The sequence below is a fragment of the Cervus elaphus genome, chromosome X, assembly GCF_910594005.1.
Source record: "Cervus elaphus chromosome X, mCerEla1.1, whole genome shotgun sequence".
In the NCBI taxonomy this organism is placed as follows: domain Eukaryota; kingdom Metazoa; phylum Chordata; class Mammalia; order Artiodactyla; family Cervidae; genus Cervus; species Cervus elaphus.
Window position 1 is genome coordinate 173,504,692 of NC_057848.1, and position 25,823 is coordinate 173,530,514.

Below are 25,823 nucleotides of genomic sequence, written 5' to 3' on the forward strand. Positions count from 1 at the left end.
CTGCTTGAGGACCAGCTCGCGTCAGTCACAGGAGTGTGAGTCCCATTGTCCCACCTCGCAGCTAGTGCCCTTGCATCCTCTGGACTCAATCGTGTTACATAAATGTCCCAGGTGTGGAGCTCAGCCTTCCTCAGACCCCAGCTGTCTGTGGGATCTCCTATCTGCAGAGGGCTGGAGCACTGTCCCTTCCCCGTGGAGCTCTGGGAAGTACAGAGCTTTGTCAGAGGGAGGGGGTGTAGTTCAGACGATGCAGTGTGTCCGCCTCTGGACAGAGAGCATGGGTGGTGAAAGAACGTGGGGAAAGATCACAAGAGGTGTGGTGTGCTTGCCTGGTTGCTCAGTCATGTCCGACTCTTTGCGACCCCACGGACTGTAGCCCACCAGGCTCCTCTGTCCCTGGGGATTCTCCAGGCCAGATTACAGGAGGTGACAGGGTGGCCGTCTTGCTGCTCACAGGGCCAAATCAAAAGACTTGGGGGCAAAGAGGAGCAGGGTGCAGGAAAGATTGCTGTCTTGAATAGGTCCGTCGTGATGGCCAGGTAAGGCCTTACTGGAAGAGACACCTGCGGGGACAAGGTGTGTGTGACCATGTCATCATTTCAGTCGCTCGGTCGTGTCCCACTCTTGACGGCAGACCGCCAGGCCTCCCTGTCCATCACCATCTCCCAGAGCTGGCTGAAACTCACGTCCATCGAGTTGGTGATGCCATCCAACCATCTCCTGCTCTTCATCTCCTCCCCTTCTCCTCCATAAATGTTCCTAGCGACCTGCCTGGATCAGTTTCTAGGTGATGGATGCTCATTAAGAGGGAAGGAAAGGACTAGTGAAAGGTCTCAATGGAAGGAGTTGAAGAAGAGAGGGAAGAAGAAAGGCAAGGAAGCAGGCAGGAAGGAAGAGGGCAAAGGATGAGGAAAGAAGGAACGGCGGAGGGGGTGTGGAGGATGGGGGATCTGGGGGGAGGGGGGTCAAACGTCTCTGCATGGCCTCTGTCTCCTCTTATTGCACCCAGCGCAGTTCTGTCCCTTCCGCTCCTTGGAAGAGGGAAAATCCAAACGCCAAATCATATGAGTAGGACCTGGGACCACCGGAGTCGGAAGCGGGGATGGAAGCCCACAAGTTCGGGGGGCGCTTCCGTCCATCCTTAACCTGTTCTCACGTCCAGGTGGGGTCCCAGGCCCTGATGCCCAGGCCAGCACTTGACACCCAGACCCGGGGCCTGCTGTTGATGCCCGATTGGCGAGGGGGTGCTGGGGGGCAGGAGGGAGCGAAGGCGGAGTGCGGGGGAGCGGTCCCCCAGGAGAGGGGCGCACGGCGGGCGCTCCGCAGGCGGTCGCGCGTCTGGCTCCCTTGGACCTGCCCAGGGCCCTCCGCCCGCCCCGCCCACCTCCGTCACTCACTTTCCTCGCAGCCAATGGCGCGGCCGCCTGTCACCCTCGCCCCGCCCCTACGGAGGAGGGGCCGGGGGAGGGCGCGGGGCGGGAGTGGCCTGATTGAACTTTGCCAGCGGAGTTGCAGCTGCCGCGCGATCCCCGGCGGCGGTGCGGAGCTGGGAGGCTCGGCCAGCGCCCGGCGCCCGCGCGCCCTCCGACCCGCAGCCATGGCGGCCGGGGCGCCCGGCGCGGCCCTGACCCTCTGCCTCTGGCTGGCGGCCTCCGGAGGCTGCCTGGCGGCCGGCTCCGGCGCGGCCGCTGCCCGGCGCTTGGACGAGTCGCTGGCGGCCGGGAGCGTCCAGCGCGCCCGCTGCGCCTCCAGGTGCCTCAGCCTGCAGATCACGCGCATCTCCGCCTTCTTCCAGCACTTCCAGGTACGCACCGCCGCGCGCCCGGGTCCTCCCCTGGCGCTGCGGGGCGCGCGCCTTCCAGCCTCGCCGCTCAAACTTCACGCTCAGCGGCAGCCGGCCGGGGTTCCGGCTTTACGCGCGGGGTGGGTTGTACCTTCGTTGGGGAGCGGGAGGAGCGGGGGTGGGCGATCCCGGCTTTGCAGCCCCTCCCCGGCTCCCGACCTAACTCCCTTGTTCCCCGGGGAAAACCAAAAGGCGGTTTCCCTTGGGAAGGGAGAGAGGGTTTGTGGCTTCCAAGGATGGAGTGGGGTGGGCTGTGGGCTTGTGAGTTGCCCCGGGACCTCCGCCGCGGGACTGCGGGCCGGTGGCCAGTCTCCGCTCAAAGTCCCCTGGCGCTCCGGGCCCTCCGCGCCGCGGGCAGAGCGAGCGAGGCCCGCGCTCCGCTGCGCCCGGGGACCCCGCGCGACCAGTCCCGGCGCCGCAGGTGCCCTGCCGGCCGACACTTTTTTTTGTCTGTGTTGAGCTTTGCTTTCGCACTCGGCGGGCCGGGAGCTCGCGGTCCACCCTTGGAGCCTCAGCCAGGGGTCACTTGGTCTTCCAGCGAGTTTGTGTTGGGGGGGTGGTGGTTACCGCAGGTGACTGTGCCACCCCAATTCGGAGCCCCAGAGCTTCTAGGTTTCGCCAGCGAATGGCGTGGAGACTAAGGGAAGAGATGGCAACGGATAAGGGACTTGGAGGCGCCGAGTTCGGATGTTCCGAGAGGACTCCCGGGGCCGGTATCTCTTCCAACCCTTGTAGGTTCTGGCGGCTTGGGGGTAGAGGGGCGCTTTTGCGTGTGTAGAAGGGTCAGGGGACAGGCCGCTTGATGCCAGTAGATGGCTGGGATACTTGGGTGGGTGGGTGGAGGGGAGTCACAGCGAGGAGTGACTCAGGGACCCTGGGTGCCGATGGGCACGCGGGAACCGCTCCCGAGCCGGGCCCCAGGCGCGCCTCGCAGCCGCGGTCCCCAGCTGATCGGAGCGCGCGCACTCTGCAATCATTCACGCGTATAACCCAATTCCTCTCGTGTGCTCGCTTCTCGCCCTCGCCGTCTCCTCTCTAGCCTTGAAGTCGTTCACCTGTTACAAGATCGCAACTTCTGGCCGCAGGGAAAACTGCGGCTCCCAGAAAGGGGCCGCGCGGCTCCTCGGTGAGTTTCTAAGCTGAGCCCCTCTGAAATAAACGAGGCGCCTCTCGCGCTTGCGCGGGGTCAAAGGGGCCTTCCAAGGGTTCCCGGGCACTAAGCTGCGATGGGGGCCATCGTAGTGACCGAGGAGTTTGGGACGAATCTCCGAAGCCTTCAAGCCCCGTTCATTCTGGCGTGAGAGAGCTAATGAAACCTTGCCCGGAATGGCCTACGGAGAGCTAATGGTTGGGATGTGCAGAGAGTGAACCCGCTGGCCAAGTCTCCACGCGCCCGAGTACGCGCGGTTCTGCGTGTTCGCAGAGAAGGGGCATCTGTAGGTTTCAGAGAACTCTGCGATCCCCCTCGGTCTTCAGGGAAGGGACCGGGGGGTGTGGTCTCATGCGCTGAAATTCCGCGGACACCCTGCAGAGGGTCCCTCCCAGCCACCTGGTTTCTTGCCCCCATGCCCTGCCCTGCGGTCGCTCTTCTGAGGCAATGCCACCCTATTGTTCAAACAACAACATAAAACGGCATCCTGTTCCCAGGGAGAAAGACTATCTTTTCTTTTTCTTCTTCCCTTCCTTCCTTCTTTAAATTGAACTGTCACTCGCTGTAATTTATTTGTTTTACAGTTTCAGCGCCGAAAGAAACAGTGCAGATCAAGCCAATTCCCGTGAAAGGCTTTTCTTGTGGTCTCTTGGCATGATTTCTCTTCGGAAGAAAAAACTGCTGACAGAATACACATTGCCAGACAATCCTGATTACGTTTTAATTAGCTGGGGGGTGGGGGGTGAACTAAGCTGCAAATTACTCAGTTAGGACTTAATAACTGCTGTTTCTGCAATCAATTGCAAAGCCATTCTTGGAGGTTTAACCCTAACCTGGTAATGCCTATCTGATTTATCTAAATTGCAGGGATTAAGCTTCCTTAAGATTTGAAAAGACAGAGGCGCACGCTCCTTATAAAACCTCAAGCTTCCCAGTCCCTCCCCTCTTTAAATAATTGGAAGGATGCTGAGATATCAGGCAGGGGGCAACTGCAGGTGGGATTTGTGAACTGGTGGGAAAGGCTGGGCTGAAGAAAGGGCTTGGAATAGTGCCTTCTGTCAGGGATACCCCAGCCACCCACACACTTGTGCAAATAAACTGGAGCGGAAGGCTGTCTCTGGTGCAGATAGTGGTTCCCAGTTTCTCTTGCGTGGTTCCTGGCCTGCTTGTAAGGCTGGAGGAAGGTTCACCCGCAGCCTTGAGGCCGGAGCAGCCTTGAGCCTTCAATTCAGTTCGAGTCAGTTGCTCAGTTGTGTCCGACTCTTTGCGACCCCATGGACTGCAGCACACCAGGCTTCCCTGTCCATCACCAACTCCCAGAGCTTACTCAAACTCATGTCCATCGAGTCGGTGATGTCATCCAACCATCTCATCTTCTGTCGTCCCCTTCTCCTCCTGCCTTCAATCTTTCCCAGCATCAGGGTCTTTACAAATGAGTCAGTTCTTTGCATCAGGTGGCCAAAGGATTGGAGCTTCAGCCTCAGCATCAGTCCTTCCAATGAATATTCAGAGCTGATTTCCTTTAGGATGGACTGGTTGGGTCTCCTTTCAGCCCAAGGGACTCTCAAGAGTCTTCTCCAACACCACAGCTCCAAAGCATCGATTCTTCAGTGCTCAGCTTTCTCTATCGTCCAATTCTCACATCCATATGTGACTACCGGAAAAACTATAGCCTTGACTAGATGGACCTTTGCTGGCAAAGTAATATCTCTGCTCTTTAATATGCTGTCTAGGTTGGTCATAGCTTTTCTTCCAAGGTTAGTGGGTTAATTTACTTCAAAACCGGCTGCCTCTTTTTCTGGCCCCGGGGCCACATAGAAACGTGCTGTCCGTTATTAAAGAGTAAGAAGTCTTGTGGAAGGAACTAAACTATCAAACTTGTTCTTTCTCCTGTGACCCTTCTCTCTTGGCTTCTCCGTGTTTTAAATGTGCTCTCCAGCGCTGTTCTCGGTAAAGAATAATTTAAAGATGAAGTCATTCGCGTGGATTTCACTGTTCATCTTTCTCTTGTGCAGTGCCTGTGTTACACCCAAACACCAGAGGTTTCACTTGGAATTTCCAGCAGTACACAGCTTGGATTTCCTGGCTCATCCCTCGAGGGCCAAGCTGGGGCCAGATTCAGAAAGGCGGGAAGGAGGCAGAGGTAGTGTCAGTTGCTCAATCATGTCCGACTCTTTGTGACCCCATGGACTGTGGCCCCGCCAGGCTCCTCTGTCCATGGGGTTCTCCAGGGAAGAATACTGGAGTGGGTTGCCCTTCCCCTTCTCCAGGAGGTCTTCCCGGACCCAGGGATCAAATCCGGGTCTCTCACATTGCAGGCAGATTCTTTACCGTCTCAGTCAGCAGGGAAGCCCACCTCCCAAAGAGCCCTGTGTGGGGGTGTACTCAATGGGTGCCCCACGAGGGAATCTCGCAGGATGTGTGTTGACCGTCATGGATACCGAGGATCTGACGAGCACGCACACTTGCTCAGGCATGGCGTGCGCCTGGTGTCCTTTCCTGCCAGCTGCTGGGCCAACGCGTTGGGCCTTGTGTTAGCTAGACGGTAGCTCAGTTGGTAAAGAATCTGCCTGCAATGTGGGAGACCCCGGTTCCATTCCTGGGTCGGGAAGATCCCCTGGAGAAGGGATGGGCTACCCACTCCAGTATCCTTGGGCTTCCCTTGTGGCTCAGCTGGTAAAGAATCTGCCTGCAACGCGGGAGACCCCAGTTAGATCCCTGGATTGGGAAGATCCCCTGGAGAAGGGAAAGGCTACCCACTCCAGGATTCTGGCCTGGAGAATTCCATAGACTGTATAGTCCATGGGGTCGCAAAGAGTCAGACACGACTGAGCGACTTTCACTTTCAGGAAGTTAGGCTTCCCTGCTGGCTCAGCAGGTAAACTGTCTTGCCTGCCATGCAGGAGACCCAGGTTCGATCCCCGGGCCGGGAAGTTGCCCTGGAGAAGGAAATGGCAACCCACTCCAGTACTCCTGCCTGGAGAATCCCATGGACAGAGGAGCCTGGTAAGCTACAGTCCATGGGATTGCAAAGGGTCGCACATGACTGAGCGACGTCAGGAAGTCGAGCCAGGGGTCTCCGCTTCCTCCTGCTCAACCTGTAGTGGATGGGCAGCCCAACCGCCCAAGGGTTCTCAGACCCCCTTACCGGAGGCAGTTAGGTGCCTGCACCAGGAATGGGCGACAGGCTCATTCCTGTGGCGTTGTGGCCTCTGGCTGGTCGTGCACAAACACAGCTTGCAGCTCCCGGCGTGGGACGGGCACGGTCGCCACTAAACATGCAGGTGCCCCCCAGCGTTCCTTGTGCCCACTCTCAGGTTCCTGCAGGGGGCAGAGTGCGACAGTGCTTTGAGGGAGGGGGTCAGGCAGGAAGCGGTTGAGGAGGACCGGGGCTCCGGGGGGCCCCAGGGAAGTTAGGCAGCTCAGAACCTTCGCTGGAGAGGAGAGGGAGGTAAGAGGCATCACGCCTGCGGAGATCTCCAGAACGTGCTTCAGCAGCCCAGCAGAATCCACATTGCAGAATGCGGACTCAGAAATGAGATCACTGAGAATTCCATCGTGGTGGTCTTGGCACGCGGTCACCCCCAAGCTGCAAGGCTCTTTCTGAGCTTCAACCACGTGCACGGATCTGTGTCCCTGGGGCCGGCCCTGGTTTGGATTGTTCAACCCCTGGCAGCGGTTACGCCCGCTTGTCCTGGGGATTATTCATAGGCTGTCCTTAGTGTTCAGAGATCTGATAACTGTCATGTTCACTTGGGAGTAACCGGGCCCTGCACTTATTTTCTCTGTTCTGTTCAGTTGCTCAGTCATGTCCGATTCTTTGAGATCCCATGGACTGCAGCACGCCAGGCCTCCCTGTCCATCACCAACTCCCGGAGTTTACTCAAACTCATGTCCATCGAGTTGGTGATGCCATCCAACCATCTCCTCTGTCGTCCCCTTCTCCTCCCGCCCTCAATCTTTCCCAGCATCAGGGTCTTTTCCAGTGAGTCAGCTCCTCCCATCAGGTGGCCTAAGCATTGGAGCGTCCTTCACTAGAAGATTAAAGAAAAGGGACACTAAGCCTGAAAGAAGCTCTGTGTCTTTTTGGGTGAATCTCATTTGCCTGAAGAGTGACTTCCTCGCTTGTCTTGGGACATTCCTGGTGGCCACCTGTCTCCCCAGGTTCTGAGCATCACGGCTGTGATGGAGCTGAGCTTCGCAGAGAAGAGTCCTGTCAGTGAATATTAGTAGACCTGCAACCTGCTCTTCCTATGCCTAGGTATCCTCAGCGGAGGTGCAGTAGACTAGGGCTTGAGGAAAAAGTAGCCCGAGTGGAATAAAAGAGTGTGAGCGAGTCTATTTCTTGGCCAGATCTCGGGACCTGATGGGGGGAAGTGGATGGAGTCTTGGAAGATAAGTAGCAGCTTGCTGGCGGCCCTGGTCCTAGGGCTCTAGGATTTTATTAGTGCAAAGAGATTCTTGCTTAATGGGACATTATTCACTCTTCCAAGTACCACTAAGAGCCTGGTTTAGGTAACTGATTAGAGATCAGAGGCTTTCTTCTCACAGTAATTGGAAGCTGTTTGTTTTGGCAGAAGAGAGAATGGAACTGGTGATTAACTCATTCTGTGTAGAGGACTAGCCTTTGCTCTCAGAAGAAGTAAGCAAATAATTAGCACATCAGAAGCCTTCGACAGCCACAAATCAGCCCCAGGCTGGCTGAGTTTTGAAGCAACGATCTTGTGGTGAATATCCTCAAGTCTTAGTGTGTCTGCTGGGCCTGCAGTGAGATCGAAGTGACATGCTAGAAAGTCTCTGGGAAGAAAGGCCATCCTCAAGTTTCACCTTCGTATTTCCTGGTCTGGGTCGCTGGATCTCTGGCTGTGTCTCCAAGAATTTCTAACTTTGACCCAAACGAAACATTAGCTTGCATGGATGCTCAGTCGCTCAGTTTTGCAACTCCATGGACTGTAGCCCATTGGGCTTTTCTGTCCGTGGGATTTCCCAGGCAAGAATACTGTAGTGGGTTGCAGTTTCCTCCTCCCCGACCCAGGGACCGAACCTGCGTCTCTTGGGTCTCCTGCATTAGCAGGCCGACTGTTTACCACTGGGGAAGCCCAAACATTAGGTTATGCATGGCAAATTTTCTTGCTTCTAATAAAGTGTTTCTCATTGAACATGATTTATTTTTTTAATTTATTTTAATTGGAGGCTAATTACTTTACCATATTGTAGTGGTTTTTGCCGTACATTGACATGAATCAGCCATAGATTTACGTGTGTTCCTCATCCTGAACCCCCCTCCCACCTCCCTCCCCATCCCATCCCTCAGTGAACATGATTTAAAAGCCTATCTTGCTGTGACCATTATAGAACGTTATAAAACTATATTGGAAAATACTTGTGGACTTATTGATTTCTTTGTGCAGTGTATCATTAGAGGAGAAATATATTTATATACTTTATATGTTGCATGTAGTATATATATCTATATACATTTCAGTATATTATCCCTGGTGGTTCAGCTGGTAAAGAATCCACCTGCAATGTGGGAGACCTGGGTTTGATTCCTGGGTTGGGAAGATCCCCTGGAGAAGGGAACGGCTACCCACTCTAGTATTCTGTCCTGGGGAATCCCATGCACTGTACATGGGTCACAGAGTTGGAAACAACTGAGTGACTTTCATTCACTCATTCATATTAATAAAAAACATACATGTATATACATTTAGAGACTTCCATTTAAAAGTTAAACTTAATGTCGTTGGTGCAGTTAGTCCCGCTCTAAAAAAATTATGTTAGGTTATTTTATATATATATATATATTTTAAATAGATTCATCAGATTTCATTGTATAACCTTTCTTGGTGTGTTCCAGTGAATCGGCATACAACTTTCAGGCTGGGTAAAGAAACTTGTAACACTGTCAATGGGCATTGCTTGATTTAACTCAGAAATGGAGAAGTACCTATGTGTGACTTGTTTTTGCTTTCCAGAAAGCTGACTCTTAAACAATTTTGCGGGTTGGGCTTGGGAAGATGATCAGTGAAGCATATCCGTATTATCGACAGATGTTTTGTATCTGAATGGTAGTACTGGGGGAAATAGCATATGCCAGTCCGTCTAGTCAAGGCTATGGTTATTCCAGTGGTCATGTATGGATGTGAGAGTTAGATTATAAAGAAAGCTGAGTGCCGAAGAATTGATGCTTTTGAACTGTGGTGTTGGAGAAGATTCTTGAGAGTCCCTTGGACTGCAAGGAGATCCAACCAGTTCATCTTAAAGGAAGTCAGTCCTGGGTGTTCATTGGAAGGATTGATGTTGTAGCTGAAACTCCAAGACTTTGGCCACCTGATGCGAAGAGCTGACTCACTTGAAAAGACCCTGATGCTGGGAAATATTGAGGGCAGGAGGAGAAGGGGTTGACAGAGGATGAGATGGCTGGATGGCATAACTGACTCAATGGACATGAGTTTGCATAAACTTTGGGAGTTGGTGATGGACAGGAAGGTCTGGTGTGCTGCAGTCCATGGAGGGTCGCAAAGAGTCAGACACGACTGAGCGCCTGAACTGAACTGAACTGTTGGGATGCTTTGTCAAATTATTCCATAACTCCGAGCCCTGTTGGTGCACTGTCTGAGCGCCAAGCCGCGATTGAGAGTTCTGAAGTCAGCCGCTTTTCCACATTTCTTTTGCACTCACCCTGGATTCCATATTCTGAAAGTCTGGTTGTCTGTCAACATATGGCATTTATTAAGTGTGACCTAGTTTTTGCTCTTCCCATTAATCAAAAGATATCCATAAGTCCTTCAAACCTCAGATCAGCGTGAGGTGTCCAGCATTACTGAGGTAGACTGATAAAACGGATATTGTCGACCTTGTAGTTATTTTTGCACCATCCATCTAAGGAGAATGTGTAATTTCCTTTGGCTTCCCTGAAGCAATGGATGTGGGGCGTAGCCGCTTATCCCATCTCAGGAGATGCTGTTGGTGACCTTCTGGCCCCCAGTCCGCCGCCCCCCTACCCCGACCCCTGGATCAGCTGCTAATGGCTTACAGCTGCTCCCCCTTGGAGACTGACCTTTAGCCCCTGGGCACCGTCTTGCCAGCAGGGTAGCGCACCCTCCTTTCCTGATGAGGGCAAATCATGGTCATTGGCTCACCGCGGGGGGGATCTGGGAGGCCAGCCCTTTCGCTGGGATCAGCTCTGGTTCACTTTATGCTCCGCACTTGCATGGGGCCAAGCCTCTCAGGGCTCTCCCCGAGATGGCATGCCTGCCATCACCTCTGTCCCCTCCGCTTCCGCTGAGAGCTTCCCCCATCCATCACGTTCACAGAGACACCCCTTTCAGCCTCTGCCTCCAGGAAACCCCAGCCTCAGACACCTCCCTTCAGGTACATCTTCTAATTCAGCCCCTTCTTCTTGAAGGTTACATGGCTTGATTCCTATAGGAATTGTTCATTCAGTCATGTACAGATAATAGACTGTAGAAATAAAAATACGACCCAGCTTTCACAACTCTCAGTTCAGACTTTTCCCCACTATCCCCTTTATTTATTTAATGTTTATTTTAGATTGAAGTATACCTAACTCAGCTCAGTATATTGCTTGGCTTGAAGTCTGCTTGGCTCAGCTGATAAAGAATCCGCCTGCCATGCGGGAGACCTGGGTTCGATCCCTGGGTCGGGAAGATTCCCCTGGAGAAGGGAACGGCTACCCACTCCAGGATTCTGACCTGGAGAATTCCATGGACTGTAGAGTCCATGGGGTCACAAAGAGTCGGACACGACTGAACGACTTTCACATAGTTGACTTACAATGGTGCGTTAGTTTCTGCTGCATAGCAAAGTGAATGGATTATGCATGTACATGTATCCACTCTTTTTCCGATTCTTTCCCGGTGTAGGTAATTATGGAGTGCTGAGTAGAATTCCCTGTGCTGTCCAGTACATCCTTGTTAGTTGCCTATTTTATATAGAGTAGTGTACACATGTTAGTCCCAAAATCCTAAGCGGGGAGATAATCCCCCCGCCCTTTTCCTCTTTGGTAACCATCAGTTTGGTGTCTAAGTCTGTGAGTCTGTTTCTCTTTTGTAACCCACTCTCCCCTTTCAAAAAAAAAAAAAAACAGTTAATACAAGTTAAAAATAATAATCGTTCTAGACCAGGAAGCACTCAGAGAGTCAGGACATTTTCTGTTATTTGTTTTAGTTTATCTCTCCTGATGATTTCAGTGAAAAGATTAGAATCTTGATCCTAATACATAAGCATATCATACTTCTTCACTGCCTGTGTAAAATACACACACATGCACACACAGATATATATACCATGCTTCTTCACTGCCTGTGTGAAACACACACACATCCTACTTCTTCACTGCCTGTGTGAAATACACATAAACATATATATCATGCTTCTTCACTGCCTGTGTGAAATACACATAAACATATATATCATGCTTCTTCACTGCCCGTGTGAAATACACATAAACATATATATCGTGCTTCTTCACTGGCTGTGTGAAATACACACACACAGACACACACACAGACACATATATCATGCTTCTTCACTGCCTGTGTGAAATACACATAAACATATATATCATGCGGCTTCACTGCCCGTGTGAAATACACACAAATACACACGCACATCTATGTGCATAAATGTAGTCGGCGCTGGGTGTGTGCTGCTTCTGCCAGCTGCAGTTGGGTGAATCTGGGGCTGAGGACCCTGCAGAGACAGCCAGCCAGCTGCAGTCTGCCACTGTGTATGAGACTTGAGCGTCCGCAGACTTCGATACCCACGGGGGTCCCGGAAGCCCACAGTTCTCAAGGGACAACTGTACTATGAAGCCAGCTTGAAACAGTGTATGCGAGATGGACCGTAGGTAGCGTCAAGGGACATCATTAACCTCGGTACCCCTGGCAGCTCTAAGCAGATGGCAAAGGAAGGCCAGCTAGTTCAGATACTAGGCAGCTCTGGATTTACTCAGCAAGCGACCAAGGCTGCCACGTGCCCCCAGGACCTCGTTGCTGTTGTTTAGTCACTCCGTCGTGTCCGACTCTTTGTGACCCTATGGACTGTAGCCCGCCAGACTCCTCTGTGCATGGGATTCTCCAGGCAAGAATACTGCAGTGGGTTGCCATTTCCTCCTTCAGGGGATCTTCCCGACCCATGGATCGAACCTGTGTCTCCTGCATTGGCAGGCGGATTTTTACCACTGAGCCACCAGGGACCCAGAGTCCCCTCCACATCTTTAAAAGACTTGACATGCACATGGTTTCAAAGTGGTGAGCTGAGGCATTTCCCCAATGCTGGGACAGACGGTTGGCTAAAGGTGATCTTCTCTGACAGCCAACAAGTAAAGAGTGATTGATGCAGGGCTTGTCTGTGGCTCATTTTCATGTAAATTTCAGACTGTAGATGCTGGATCTCTTTCTCCATTTAACCAAAAAAAAAAAAAAAAAAAAAAGCATGTCACTTTAATCACTTCCATTTATTTCAGCTGATATCTGTGGATTGCTGCAATTTCAGAGATGAGGCCGTAAAATCCTGAGGGGTTTAGAGTCTGGTGTAAGAACTAAGTCTTGTAAACAGACCACGGCGGTCCACCAGGGAGTGGCTGGGGAGAGTTATTTGTGTGAGATCTCAGAGGAGGGGTCCCGTTGCTTGAGTGGACGTTTCCCAAGGGAGATGATACGAGCTGAGCACAGCCACCGCATGCTCTTCCAACGTAAAACAGCCAACGTGACTCAATGCGGAGTCCTGCGGGAGTGCGGTCTGTCTGCTGGGGGCCTCTTGGTGACTCATGATGGACAGGATACGGCGTCAGCCTGCCCAGCCAGCAGCCAGGCGTTGGGGACTTTTGGTGAGAGCTCTTACAAAGCGCAAGTCCTTTGTTCTTCAGGACAGGTTGAGAGCAAGTCATCACACTGAGAGAAGTCTTCCTGGTTCTTGCCGATCTGGTTGAACCTCAGGCTCCACCACCAGTTGCCCTCAGGCTATTGAGTTATCTCTCTGGAGATCCTTGCCAGCACCCCCTGAGAAAGAGCCCCAGCTGAGCGTCAAAAGGAGAGAAAGGGCTGTCTTTCCCCTCTCCCTGCGGTTACGCTTTGGCTTACAATAGGATCCCAGTTCTGAACTGGTGAGGCTGGATCCCAAGCAGAATCTCTGCTGAACCACTGAGCCACAGGTTAGAAGGTTATTTGGCGTTCATTGTTTTTTATGCAGTCTTGGTGTTGACAGAGTTCAGTTCAGTTCAGTCGCTCAGTCGTGTCCGGCTCTTTGCGACCCCATGGACTGCAGTACACCATGCCTCCCTGTCCATCACCAACTCCCTTTCCTCAAACTCATGTCCATTGAGTCAGTGATGCCATCCAGCCATCTCATCCTCTGTCGTCCCCTTCTCCTCCTGCCCCCAATCCCTCCCAGCATCAGGATCTTTTCCAGTGAGTCAGCTCTTCGCATCAGGTGGCCAAAGTATTGGAGTTTCAGCTTCAGCATGAGTCCTTCCAATGAATATTCAGGGTTGATTTCCTTTAGGATGGACTGGTTGGGTCCCCTTTCAGTCCAAGGGACTCTCAAGAGTCTTCTCCAACACCACAGTTCAAAAGCATCCATTCTTCAGCACTCAGCTTTCTTTTTAGTCCAACTCTCACATCCATACATGATTACTGGAAAAATCATAGCCTTGACTAGATGGACCTTTGTCGGCAAAGTAATGTCTCTGCTTTTTAATATGCTGTCTAGGTTGGTCATAACTTTTCTTCCCAGGAGTAAGCGTCTTTTTATTTTGGGGCTGCAGTCATCATCTGCAGTTGACAGAGTAGTTTCACCTAAAATCTCTCTTTGACCTTCACAGCAACTCTTTTGAGGTTGGGAGCGTTATTTTGATAGGTAAGACAACCGAAGCTTTCGAAAGGTGAGATGAGCAAGGCTTCATGGCAGAAACGCAAGCTGTAATTGTCACATTGCCAGACCTTTATACTGATTGACCCGCTTCTCAACATGTTAACAGTGACAGAAGACGGAGTTACCATGTCAGCTCTAATATCGTCAGGAGTCACTGAGTTTGGGGGGACATGGGCTCATTGCCTCCTGGAACCACCATTGCGTCACGACGTATCGAAGTGAAAGGTTGTTGGTGTGATAGGAGAAAAAGATACGTTAAAAATATCATTCCATCAACAATATCCCCTCTTCCCTAGTCTACCCCAGTTCTTCTTCCAGCCAACACAAGTCTGTCACATGCAGTTTTTATCATTCAAGTACCTTAGATTCTGGGGACCCCGCGTAAGTGTCTCGTGATTTCCGCCCACAGAAGAATTATTTTCTACGAGAGAGACTGATAGACATTTATGTGAATAGTTGTGGAAGTGAATAAAGTATTATAATCATTAATCATCTTTTAAATCTTTATACAGCCATTTGACGCACAGTCGTAATTTCTTAGATGAAGACTTTTCCCTTAAAAGTTGAGTTTGTGTGCGTGCATGTTAAATCGCTTTGGTCATGTCCAACTCTTTGCGACCCCGTGGACTGTAGCTTTCCAGGTTCCTCTGTCCGTGGGATTCTCCAGGCAAGGATACTGGAGTGGGTTGCCATTTCCTTCTCCAGGGGATCTTCCCGACCCAGGGATCGAACCCGTGGCTTTTCTGTCTCCTGCATTGGCAGGTGGGTTCTTGACCACTGGCGCCACCTGGGAAGTCCTGAGTTTGTGTAGGTCTACCCAGAATTCCCCTTTGTCTAGCCAAGTAGCAGAGAAGTATTATGATCCTCGCAGAAATGTTTCACGAATAGCTGGAGTTCTTGATGTCATAGAGGATGAGTTTGTTGTCAGGGACTCCCAGGGGTCTCAGGGCTTCAGCTTTGACCTTCATTCTTGGCTGCTGTTCTGTAACGGGACATATTTGGAGTATTTGCCAGTGGTGATGGTAGCTTGTAGGTGTGTGAACAGCTGCTTCCAAGACCTGTCATATGATCACTCACTTGCTTTTTGTCTTTCTTTTGAATGGTGTGTGTGTGTGTGTGTGTGTTTACACTTGATCATTCTTTCCAGCTTCCCTGTAATACATAAAAGTTAGACAATAAGGAATTCTGAGAAAGAATGTAGAAAATTCTCAAGGCTGCACATGAAAAGAAAATGGTGATGACCTGGGATTCTGTAACCACCCCCTCCCCCAAAGTTAAACAGTCTATCTCCAGGGAAGATCCCCTGGAAAAGGAAATGGCAACCCACTCCGGTAACCTGAGGAACAGTGGCTCATCAAGAAGGGGGAAGAACGTTAATATAAAACTCTTCCTTCACATGCTATTTATCCTTTCATTTTAAATTGTAGCTTCCATCATTTAGTAAGCTTTTTGGTCTCCCAGTGATTAATAACCCTGCCAACTGTAGAAAATGACGCTCTGTTAGAGTGACCTCAAAATATGTAATTTCATATTGCCTGGTACCTTCTTTCTTTGAAAGATAAAGGAGATACTCTGTCTCTGCTGGAAAGAGTCATATCATCGCTGGTGATCAGCGTCTTCACTTTAGGGAAGTGCATGTTCCTTTTGGCACTTGCAGGATCTCAAAGAACCTTCAGAGAACAAAAATGCATGTCCCCCCCCCTCAGTTCTGAATTTAATAATCACTGATGACTTTTAAAATTTCATAGCTGATTTCTGATGATAGCCAAAGAAGTGACAATTTTATAAGCCCGTGAATGCAAATGTAAAACAGAGTCCTTTTAATGAAGCAAGAAACATTAATTTTGCAAAGTAATCCATCACCTTCCAAAAATGTCATTAATCATGCCAGTGCTGGGGACAACAGAAGTGTTGGGAATTCATGTACGTAAGCAATTTACAGCTTTTTTCTCTGTCTTGTGTTCTCAGTCTGCACCTTTTTTCATCCCACTGTACTGTTCCAATGCGTTAATAATTCATATGTTTGAAATGCAGTGCAGCGTTCTGTTCTTCCTCTCTCCCTCCAATGCAAGTCATGTTCTTCTTATCTAAGAACAAGCCAGATGGGGCACATTCTTGGGACGTGACTGAGAGCTTTTCTCAAAGGAAGACCACAACAGTCAGGAAATTCTAAATGCAAACAAAAAATAAAGGTTTCAGGTTAAATGTAATTTTTGCCAATTACTTAACGGTGTCCTTATTGGATTCATACAAACGGTCCCTGTGATGTCAGTTTATCAACTCTTGTTTCATTCTCTGATAAGACATAATTGAGAGAGATGGCAGTTTGAAGTCTTACAGATGTCTGAGCCCTTGTCTTTAAGTGCCTGCACTAGAGGAATGAATGTATACTGTTTGTTGTACTCTGTGGGCTGGAAGCAAAATTGACAAAAGACTTGCAAACCTAGAAGAGTGAGAGAGAGATTTTGAAGAGGACTCACATCTTCCAAGTGATATGTTACCCTACCCCCTGCACAGTGCTGTTATAAAAAAGCAAACATGCTGAGGAATCTGGCATCTCTCAATCATTAGCTTTCTTTCCAACTGTTGATGCCAAAGAAACTGGCATCTCTGGATCATTAGCTTGCTTTCCAACTGTTGATGCCAAGGAAACTGGCATCTCTGGATCATTAGCTTGCTTTCCAACTGTTGAACAGACCCCTGCAGGGTGCGAATACCAAGACCGTTTCCAGTTGTGAGGGAATCACCACCACCATCATCATAATCATCTCCATCATCATCGTAACCGCCACCATGACCATCATGACCATCATCACTCCCACCACCACCACCATCATCATCACCATCACCAGTATCATTGTAACCATCATCGCTACCACCACCACCACCACCATCATCACCACCACCATCATTATCATCACCATCACAGCCACCGTCACCATCATCATAACGACCATCACCATCACGACCATCATCACTACCACTACAATCGTCACCATCACCACCACAGCCACTATCGTCATCTCCATCATTATCATCATAACCACCACCAGTACCACCTTCATCATCGTGCCCATCACCAGTACCACAACCATCATCATCAGTATCACCACCACAACCACTGTCATCATCTCCATCATTATCACCATAACCACCAGAATCATCACCATCACCATCATCACTACCACCACAACCATCATCACAGTCACCATCACAATAATCATCACCATCGTCATCATCACCACCACCATCACAATCATCATCATCATCTTGATGATCATCACTATCATCACAATTATCACCATCACTACCACCACCACCATCGTCATCATGACCATTATCACTACCAATACCAGCGTGATCATAACCATCATCACTGCCAACATGACCATCGTCACCATCACCATCATCATGACAATCATCACCATTGTCATCACCACCACAACCACTGTCATCATCACCATCGTTACCATCATAACCTCCACCACCACCACCATCACAATCATCACCATCATCTTGATGATCATCACTATCATCACAATTATCACCATCACTACCACCACCACCATCGTCGTCATGACCATTATCACTACCATCACCAGCGTGATCATAACCATCATCACTGCCAACATGACCATCGTCACCATCACCATCATCATGACAATCATCACCATTGTCATCACCACCACAACCACTATCATCATCACCATCGTTACCATCATAACCACCACCATGACCATCATGACCATCGTCACTACCACCTCCACCACCACCATCATCATAACCACCACCATCATCACTGCCATCATCATTATCGCCATCATTATTACCACCACCATCATTACAATCACCACCACAGCCACTGTCATCATCACCATCATCATAAGAACCATCGCCATCATGACCATCATCACCATCACCCCCATCATCACCACCACAACCACTATCATCATCACCATCGTTATCACCATAACCACCACCACCATCACCATCATCATGACCATGATCACTACCATCACCATCATCATGACCATGATCACTACCATCACCATCATCATGACCATGATCACTACCATCACCATCATCATGACCATGATCACTACCATCATTATCATCATAACCACCCTCACTGCCATCGCCAGCATTACCATCATGATCGTAGCACCACCACCATCATCACTATCATTACCATCATAACCACCCTCACCAGCATCATAAGCAGCATCATATCATCATCCCCATCTTCCCATCTTCATCATCAACATCCCCGCCTTTGGAAGTGTGACACTGTTCCCTGAGAAATCTCTGTACAAACAATTCTGTCGAAACACTCAGATTTCCACACTTTACACGTCATGATGGGGCTACTTACTTTGCCCCTGCTTACTGAACTCGGTCCTTCCCTTGATGGCCATTCCCCTGATGAATAGGGTTTTGCTCACCGCAGAGGAGAAACCTGGTGTGAAACAAGGATCAGAAGGACACCCCCCCTCACCCCCAGCCCAGGCCTCTGGGGTGGTCCATTCTTGCTCAGCAGTCCTCCCGTATGGGTGAGTCAAATAGGGGTTAAGTTACAGGCTACAGCATATCCCAACTTGGAGCTCACTTTCTGGAATGGAAGTTTATTAATGATAAGAATGCCAAGTATGTGTAGAAGTTACTTATGGCTTTCAGAAACAGTGAGCTGCCGGTTGCCATTGATATGTATTGGTAACTGCTGCTGCTGCTAAGTCGCTTCAGTCGTGTCTGACTCTGTGCGACCCCATAGACGGCAGCCCACCAGGCTCCCCCGTCCCTGGGATTCTCCAGGCAAGAACACTGGAGTGGGTTGCCATTTCCTTCTCCAATGCATGAAAGTGAAAACTGAAAGTGAAGTCACTCAGTCATGTCTGACTCTTAGTGACCCCATGGACTGCAGCCTACCAGGCTCCTCCATCCATGGGATTTTCCAGGCAAGAGTACTGGAGTGGGTTGCCATTGCCTTCTCCGATTGGTAACTGCAGTTGTTTTAAATTTCTTCTGTGTCAAAAAACTGCAGAGCATCACCCGAGATGCTCTTCACAATTAAAGATAGTCATTGGTTGAAGACAGGCACTTACTTGGCTTCTAATGATTTTGTCCTCCATGTTTTGGGCTATCATAGCCGTTTAGAATTGAAACTTTGCCTTTAAAACCTAAAGTAGGTACCCCAGGTCCTTTCTTCCTCTTTTAGACATAGATAGGCCTGCAGTAGGGTTTTGGCAAATATCCCCGAGGCATCTTTGACTAGAAATGCATCTCCTCTCCCTCTCAGTCACCCCCCTCCTCTCTTCCTCTCCTTCCTTTATTTTGACACTTGGCTGTCCCGTTTTGAAAGCCATACAGTCAAACCCATTCGCTGATCGTTCCAGAAATGGCCAACATCTGGGAAGTGATTTTTCCCATTGGGCCAGAATCTAAAAGAAAGTAGGGAACATTTTCCATTGTTGTTGTTTCCAAGTTTTTGTATCCGGAGCTATGAGATAATGTCCTCACAGCTGCAAAGAAATAAAAAATAAAAAAAACTTCTGTGCAGAATATATTTACTTGTTAACTATCACTATCACTAGAAAAAAACATGTAGAGGTGAGGTTCCATGAGAACAGATCTCCATTTGTATTTTGATCTTTCTGTTATTCGGAGGCCATGGACTTGTATAATATTTTAAACCTGTTTTTCTTGGGCAGGATTTGTATACTCCAATGTCATTTGTTACTCCACAAGTTTGCAAAAAAAAAGAAGGAAGCTTTTTTTCTTCCTTTTTGAACAACTGTATGAAATTAGGGCCCCCATTTTTTTTTCATATCTATGTCTGTATGTGTATTACCCAAGAGTGTCTAGTTCATGGTTTCTCAGCCTTGACACTGTTGATCTTCGGGGCCAGATTATTCTGTGTTGTGGGGTCTGTTCTGTACATTGTTGGCTGATTAGCAGCACCCAGTGGGTGTGCTTAGTCATGCCTGACTGCTTGGGACCCCATGGACTGTGTAGCCCACCAGGCTCCTCTGTCCACGGGATTTCCCAGGCAAACATACCGGGGTGGGTTGCCATTTCCTCCTTTGGGGATCTTTCCAACCCAGGAATCAAACCTGTGTCTCGCGAGTCTTCTGTATTGGCAGGTGGATTCTTTAGCACTGAGCAACCTGCTGGTCTTTACCCAGTAGATACCAGTAGCATCCTTCCCAGCCCCAATCATGACACTCACATACACACACACACACACACACACACACACACACACAGAGGAATATCTCCGGACATTACAATCTGTGGCAGAGAGTAAAGTCACCCCTGTTGGAAAACACTGATCTAATTTTCTCTCTTATCACTTATCATCTCTCTTGATCAATGTGTGTCTAGCTCAGTATCTGTATTCAGACATGCATATCCATATCTAAAGGTATACATATGAGTCTCCTATGAGATATACAGTCATCCTCTTTGAAAGGGGAAACTTAGATACGTGAGACAGTAGATCAATTGCAGTAGCAATGTTCTTTTTCACTTAGGCTTCCCTGACAGCTCATTAGTAAAGCATCTGCCTGCAATGCAAGAGACCCTGGTTCAATTCCTGAGTCAGTAAGATCCGCTGGAGAAGGGATAGGCTACCCACTCCAGTATTCTTGGGCTTTCCTGGTGGTTCAGCTGGTAAAGAATCTGCCTGCAATGTAGGAGACCTGGGTTCGATCCCTGGGTTGGGAAGATCCCCTGGAGAAGGGAAAGGCTACCCACTCCAGTATCCTGGCCTGGAGAATTCCACGGACTGTATAGTCCTTGGGGTCACAAAGAGTCGGACACGACTGAGCGACTTTTTCACTTTTCCCTTATAACATGGGAGTTTGGAAAGGTGCTCATTTCTGTCTCCATTTGAGATTCTAGGAAAGCATGAGGTACTTGCTTCTACAAAGTGCGATTAGAAAAAATTGCTTGGCTCCCATTCTATAGCAGTTCATTCTCCTGAATGCAAACAGCTGCATCTCTCTCCTCAGCAGTGATGATTCTGGAGAAGGGTCATGGCGTATGTGGATGTGACAGCCTGTAAGAAAATTGTTTTTTTTCCCCCAGCCATGAGCAGGCTAATATAAAGTTGATCATAGAGCATCTTTTCCTTTAAATACCCGCTATGTTTTTAAAATGTGAGCGGGTCCTAAAATCTGATTCCCTTGTGACTTCTTTGCAAGTAAACTCTTTGCCTTTTTCAAAAACACTTTTGTCTCTGAGCCTGCTTACGTGCTTTTTTTTTTTTTTTACCTTATTTACTTTTGGCTGTTCTGGTTCTTTATTGCTACATGGCCTTTTCTCCAGTCGAGGTGATCAGGGGCTCCTCTCTAGTTGCGGTGTGCAGGCTTCTCATTTCTGTGGCTTCTCTTGTTGCAGAGCACGGGCTCTAGGACGTGTGGACTCAGTAGTTGTGGTTCCCAGGCTCTAGAGCATGGACCCCCATGCATGGGCTTACTTACTATGCAGCATGTGGGATCTTCCTGGACCAGGGATCAAACCTGTGTCTCCTGCACTGGTGGGCGGATTCTTATCCACTGAGCTACCAGGTAAGCCCTCCACGTGCTCTTTACATCTAGTATGTCACCTGTAAAGCGGTGGCCATGGTAACACTGCCTCCTTGGACCCTGCTACGATGCCACACGATTCACTTGGGTCAGAACCTCAGATGTATCAATCCTCAGCTCTGCAGAAGTCTTGGCTGCCATTGTTAGGATGAGCGAGGCCCTGGTGCTGAAGAGCTTGGGATGCAAAAATGAATACTGGGCACCCCTCATGTGAGGGCAGTGCAGGGGAATTTAAACAACTCGATCGAACCAAGGAATCACAGACAGCAACAGACACTTCACCAAGGAAAACAGGCAGATGGCAAAGAAGCATATGAAAAAGATGCCCCACGTCGCATGTCATCAGGAAAAGGACAGATTCCAACAGCGAGACCCCAGCACGTGCCCATTAGAGTGGCCGTAATCAGGGAGACTGAGGACATCAGATGATGCTGAAGAGATGGAGCACCAGGAACTCTTCCTCCTTGCTGCCGGGTGTGCAAAATGGGGCAGGCAGATTTTTACAAAACGAAACACACCCTTACTCCTCGGCATTTGTTTGAATGAAAACGTCTGCACGCGATGAAACAGACATCCGTGCCCATGAATGTACAGACCCAGCTTTATCGACTGCTGTCCAGATTTGGAAGCAGCCAAGATGTCCTCCAGTAGTTGAAAGGATAAATAGAATAAATAAACTGAGGTCCATCCAGATTATGGACTGTTACTCAGCACTGCACAGAAATGAGCTGTCGAGCCATGACGAGACATGGAGGAAACTAAAATGCGTATTACTGGGTAACAGAGGCCCATCTGAAAACGCTGCCCATTGCAGGATTCCAACTGTATGTCCTTCTGGAAAAAGCACAACTATGCAGAGAGTGAAAAGATCAGTGGTTGCAGGGGCTCGGGTGGGTCGCCATGAACAGGTGGAGCACAGAGGATTTTTTTTTTTCAGGCAGTGAAACTAAACTCTGTATACTATTATTATGAATTTATGTGGTCATACATTTGTCCAAACCCTTAGAATGCACAATGAGGAGTGAACCGTGGAGTGAACTATAGACTCTGGGAGACAATGATGTTTCACTGTAGGTTCATTACATGTAACAAATGAGCCACTGGTGGGGGTGTTGATGGTGGAGAAGGCTGTGTGTGTTGGGGAGCAGGGGGCTATATGAGAATCTCTGTGCCTTTCTTTTTAATTTTTCTATGAACCTAAAAATGCTCTAAAAGTGAAAACTCAATAATTTTTAATTTATTATTTAATTTGAAAACCTTACCCTTTGAAATTTCTCGGAAAACGCCTAGTTCTCTGTAGAGAATGAAATTCAGATCCCTTATCTGCTTTCGCCACTTAAAGATTTTCCTGTGTGATGCATGGGAATAGCTTAAGTAGATTTTTAAATTGTAGTTTGAAGTCCTGCCTAGCTATTGTACAAGGAGGAAAGACCACTGAATTCTAGGTCATCTATTCTGTTAGGAAAACATAACCTGCCTTCCCAGATGCTGGGTGCTTATAAATCTGCAGATATGACATTTTTTTTCTTGCAATTAATTTTTTTTCCCTGCAAATCGAGGTCTTGTCTTGGGGTTATTGCTCCTTCTCTTACAGCCGATTTAATTCATCATGTTTTCTCAAGTGATCTCTCATTAAAACAGGCTATCTTTTGAACTTCATATTAAAATAACTCAGTATCATGATGAATGGGCTAGAATACCATATGAGCCAGGGTATTATGGACTATGAGATGCTCTGTTTTAATTTGATTAATTACCCTACACTCTCTAATGAATAACACATAAATTAGCACAGCGAAGAAGCATGTATCACAAGAAAACCACGCGACAGGAATCTGACTTCGTAAAGTCAAGTAGAATGGGAAAACCATGTGTTACAGCTGGTCATTGTTTTTTCCTGCTTAGATTTTCCCCACTACAAATGAAACTCAGCTAAACCAGTCCTGAATCTTCCATCCCATGTGTGTGTTTATCAAGGTGGTAGATTTTGCTTTAGTAGTAAAATAAGTACTTCTAGAATTTGTTGTATCCCCAAACGGGATACGAAAACTATTTTGTAGGAATGCAAACAGTTTTCATTTACGGGGTATTATATATTTTTTCAAGTAACATTTTTTAAATGGTTGTGGTGATAATAGAGAGCATCATCAACTCAATGGACAAGAGTTTGAGCAAACTCCAGGAGGAGCCTGGAGTGCTACAGTCCATGGAGTCCAAAAGAATCAGACACGACTGAGCAACTGAATAACCACAATTGGGTGATAACAGCAATAGAAGAGAATCCAGTTCGTATTGTCTGACAATACATTGTCTCTGGTTGCTCTTAATGCTGATGAGTAACTAGCTTGACAATTTTAAATTAATCCTTAACCTCTGCTGCTCAGGATGCTAGAACCAGGCCATCATGTGCCTTGCAGGAACTTTCTGCTATGAACCACGGATTGCCCTATCGAGCTTCACAGCTGCCAAGCATCTATTTTGAAGAAAAGCAGGGAACTTGAGAGTGCCTTTAGAGTCGGCTCTGCTTTCCCCCCCTCACTGTCATCCCCATCAACACACAGCATCTTCCTGGAGTTGTTGACTCTATGGAGACCGAGGTAACGCTGAGACAGAGGGCAGGGCAGAGGGGCCTGGACCGCGCTGGGGGTCATTGCCCTGGGCAATCTACGCTTCCCCAAGGGAGATCAGCCCAAAGGCTGAGAAGCAGAACTGGACTTGAACTGGTGGAAAATGATGCATGCACACATGTGCATCCAGTGATTAATTTGTTAGTTGATAAAGGGGATTGTCTTTCTCGGTACCTGGATCCCTAGGAGATACCTGGAGAGCTAAATAAAGTGCTCGGAAGACTCTATGGTAACGTGGAGAGGGGGACGGAGCCAACATTTGGAGCGCTGGTTCCGCGTGGTTCCTTGAGGTCCCAGGTAGCCTGGTAGGATGGACTGTCCTTCTACTTTTACAACAAGGTCATCGAGCTTCAGTGAGGATGGCAATCATCGGGAGCCTTGTTAAAACACATTTCGTGGCACCCACCCTCCGAACACCTGATTCTGTGGCTCTGGGGTGAGACTCAAGACTGGCGTGTCTAACAGGCTTCCAAGTGTGGCCGATGCTGCTGGTCCCGAGATCCCACTTTGAGAACACCTGCTGTGGTGTTATGTATGCCCTAGGGCTTCTCTCTGCTGTCTTTCTCTGCCTGGTGACTTGTGCCAGCTTCAAAGTATTGACACATTCCATTCTCTGCCTCCCTGCCCCTATGTTCTTGTTCTGACCGACCTTCATTCTAGGTTGTTGTTTAATCACTAGTTTGTGTCCAATTCTTTCCAACCACAGACTGTAGCCCGCCGGGCTCCTCTGTCCATGGGATTTCCCAAGCAAGAATGCTAGAGTGGGTTGCCATTTCCTTCTCCAGGGGATCTTCCTGACCCCGGGATTGAACCTGCGTCTCCTGCATGGAGAGGTGGATTCTTCACCGCTGAACCACTTGGGAAGCTCTGGTCCTGAGCTCTAGCCCAGTAATCTAGGAAGTGACATGTTTGTCTGAATTCTGGGGGCTGCTCCAGCAAGTAAATCAAAAGTTAATCCAATCCAATCCAATCAAACCCCGTAGAGGTCATGGGGATATCTATTGTAGACAGTTGGCCAGAAGTACAGGTACCAACTTGGGCTTGCAGCTGGTGTTTAAAGCCAAGGAGGGATTGTTGGGGGCCTCCCAGGTAGTGCTAGTGATGAAGAACTTGCCTGCCAATGCAGGAGACCTAAGAGAGAAAGGTTTGATCCCTGGGTCGGGAAGGTCGCCTGGAGGAGGACATGGAAACCCACTCCAGTATAGTTGCCTGAGAATCCCATGGACAGAGGAACCTGGCTGGCTGTGGTCCGTAAGGTCAGAAAGAGTGGGAACATGACTGAAGTGACTTGGCACACCACAGGGATTGTTGGAACCTCTGATCTGTAGTTGGTGGGTCAGAAGCTCCGATGGTAGCCTGGGCTTGCTGTTGGCATCTGAAGGTGGGGTGGGGGCAGTCCAATGGGACTGAGCCCTTAGCCCATGGGTTCTGAGCTGTCTCGGGGTGGTGTCAGAGTCAAGTCACCCTGTTGGGGCAAGAGAATTGCTTGGTGGTGTGGGAAAACCACCATCCCTCCCACCCCTTGGCAGCAAGCATGTTGGACTTGGGTCCAGGAACCCCAAAGAAATAGTGTTTGCTGATATGAGACTTTTATGTTCCCCCAAATGGGGCTACGACTTATGGATTTCATTTTAGCGCCGCTCTGCCCTAAAGCAGTGTTCTGATTCTAAGCTTTTCGCAGACCACGTGCCTTTAGAAGGACTCCAAAGAGCCACATGATG

General features: G+C 49.0%; 1 protein-coding gene across 1 annotated transcript in view; it reads left to right on the forward strand.

Moving 5' to 3' along the window:
• The first annotated feature begins 1,501 nt into the window (after nt 1-1,501).
• The window catches only part of ANOS1 (anosmin 1), a 201,038-nt gene continuing 176,716 nt past the window's right edge, over nt 1,502-25,823 (forward strand). Inside the window, exon 1 of the mRNA XM_043895522.1 lies at nt 1,502-1,804. Within this exon, the coding sequence (XP_043751457.1) occupies nt 1,598-1,804 (207 nt within the window). The 5' untranslated portion in view covers nt 1,502-1,597. The remainder of the gene's footprint in view (nt 1,805-25,823) is intronic.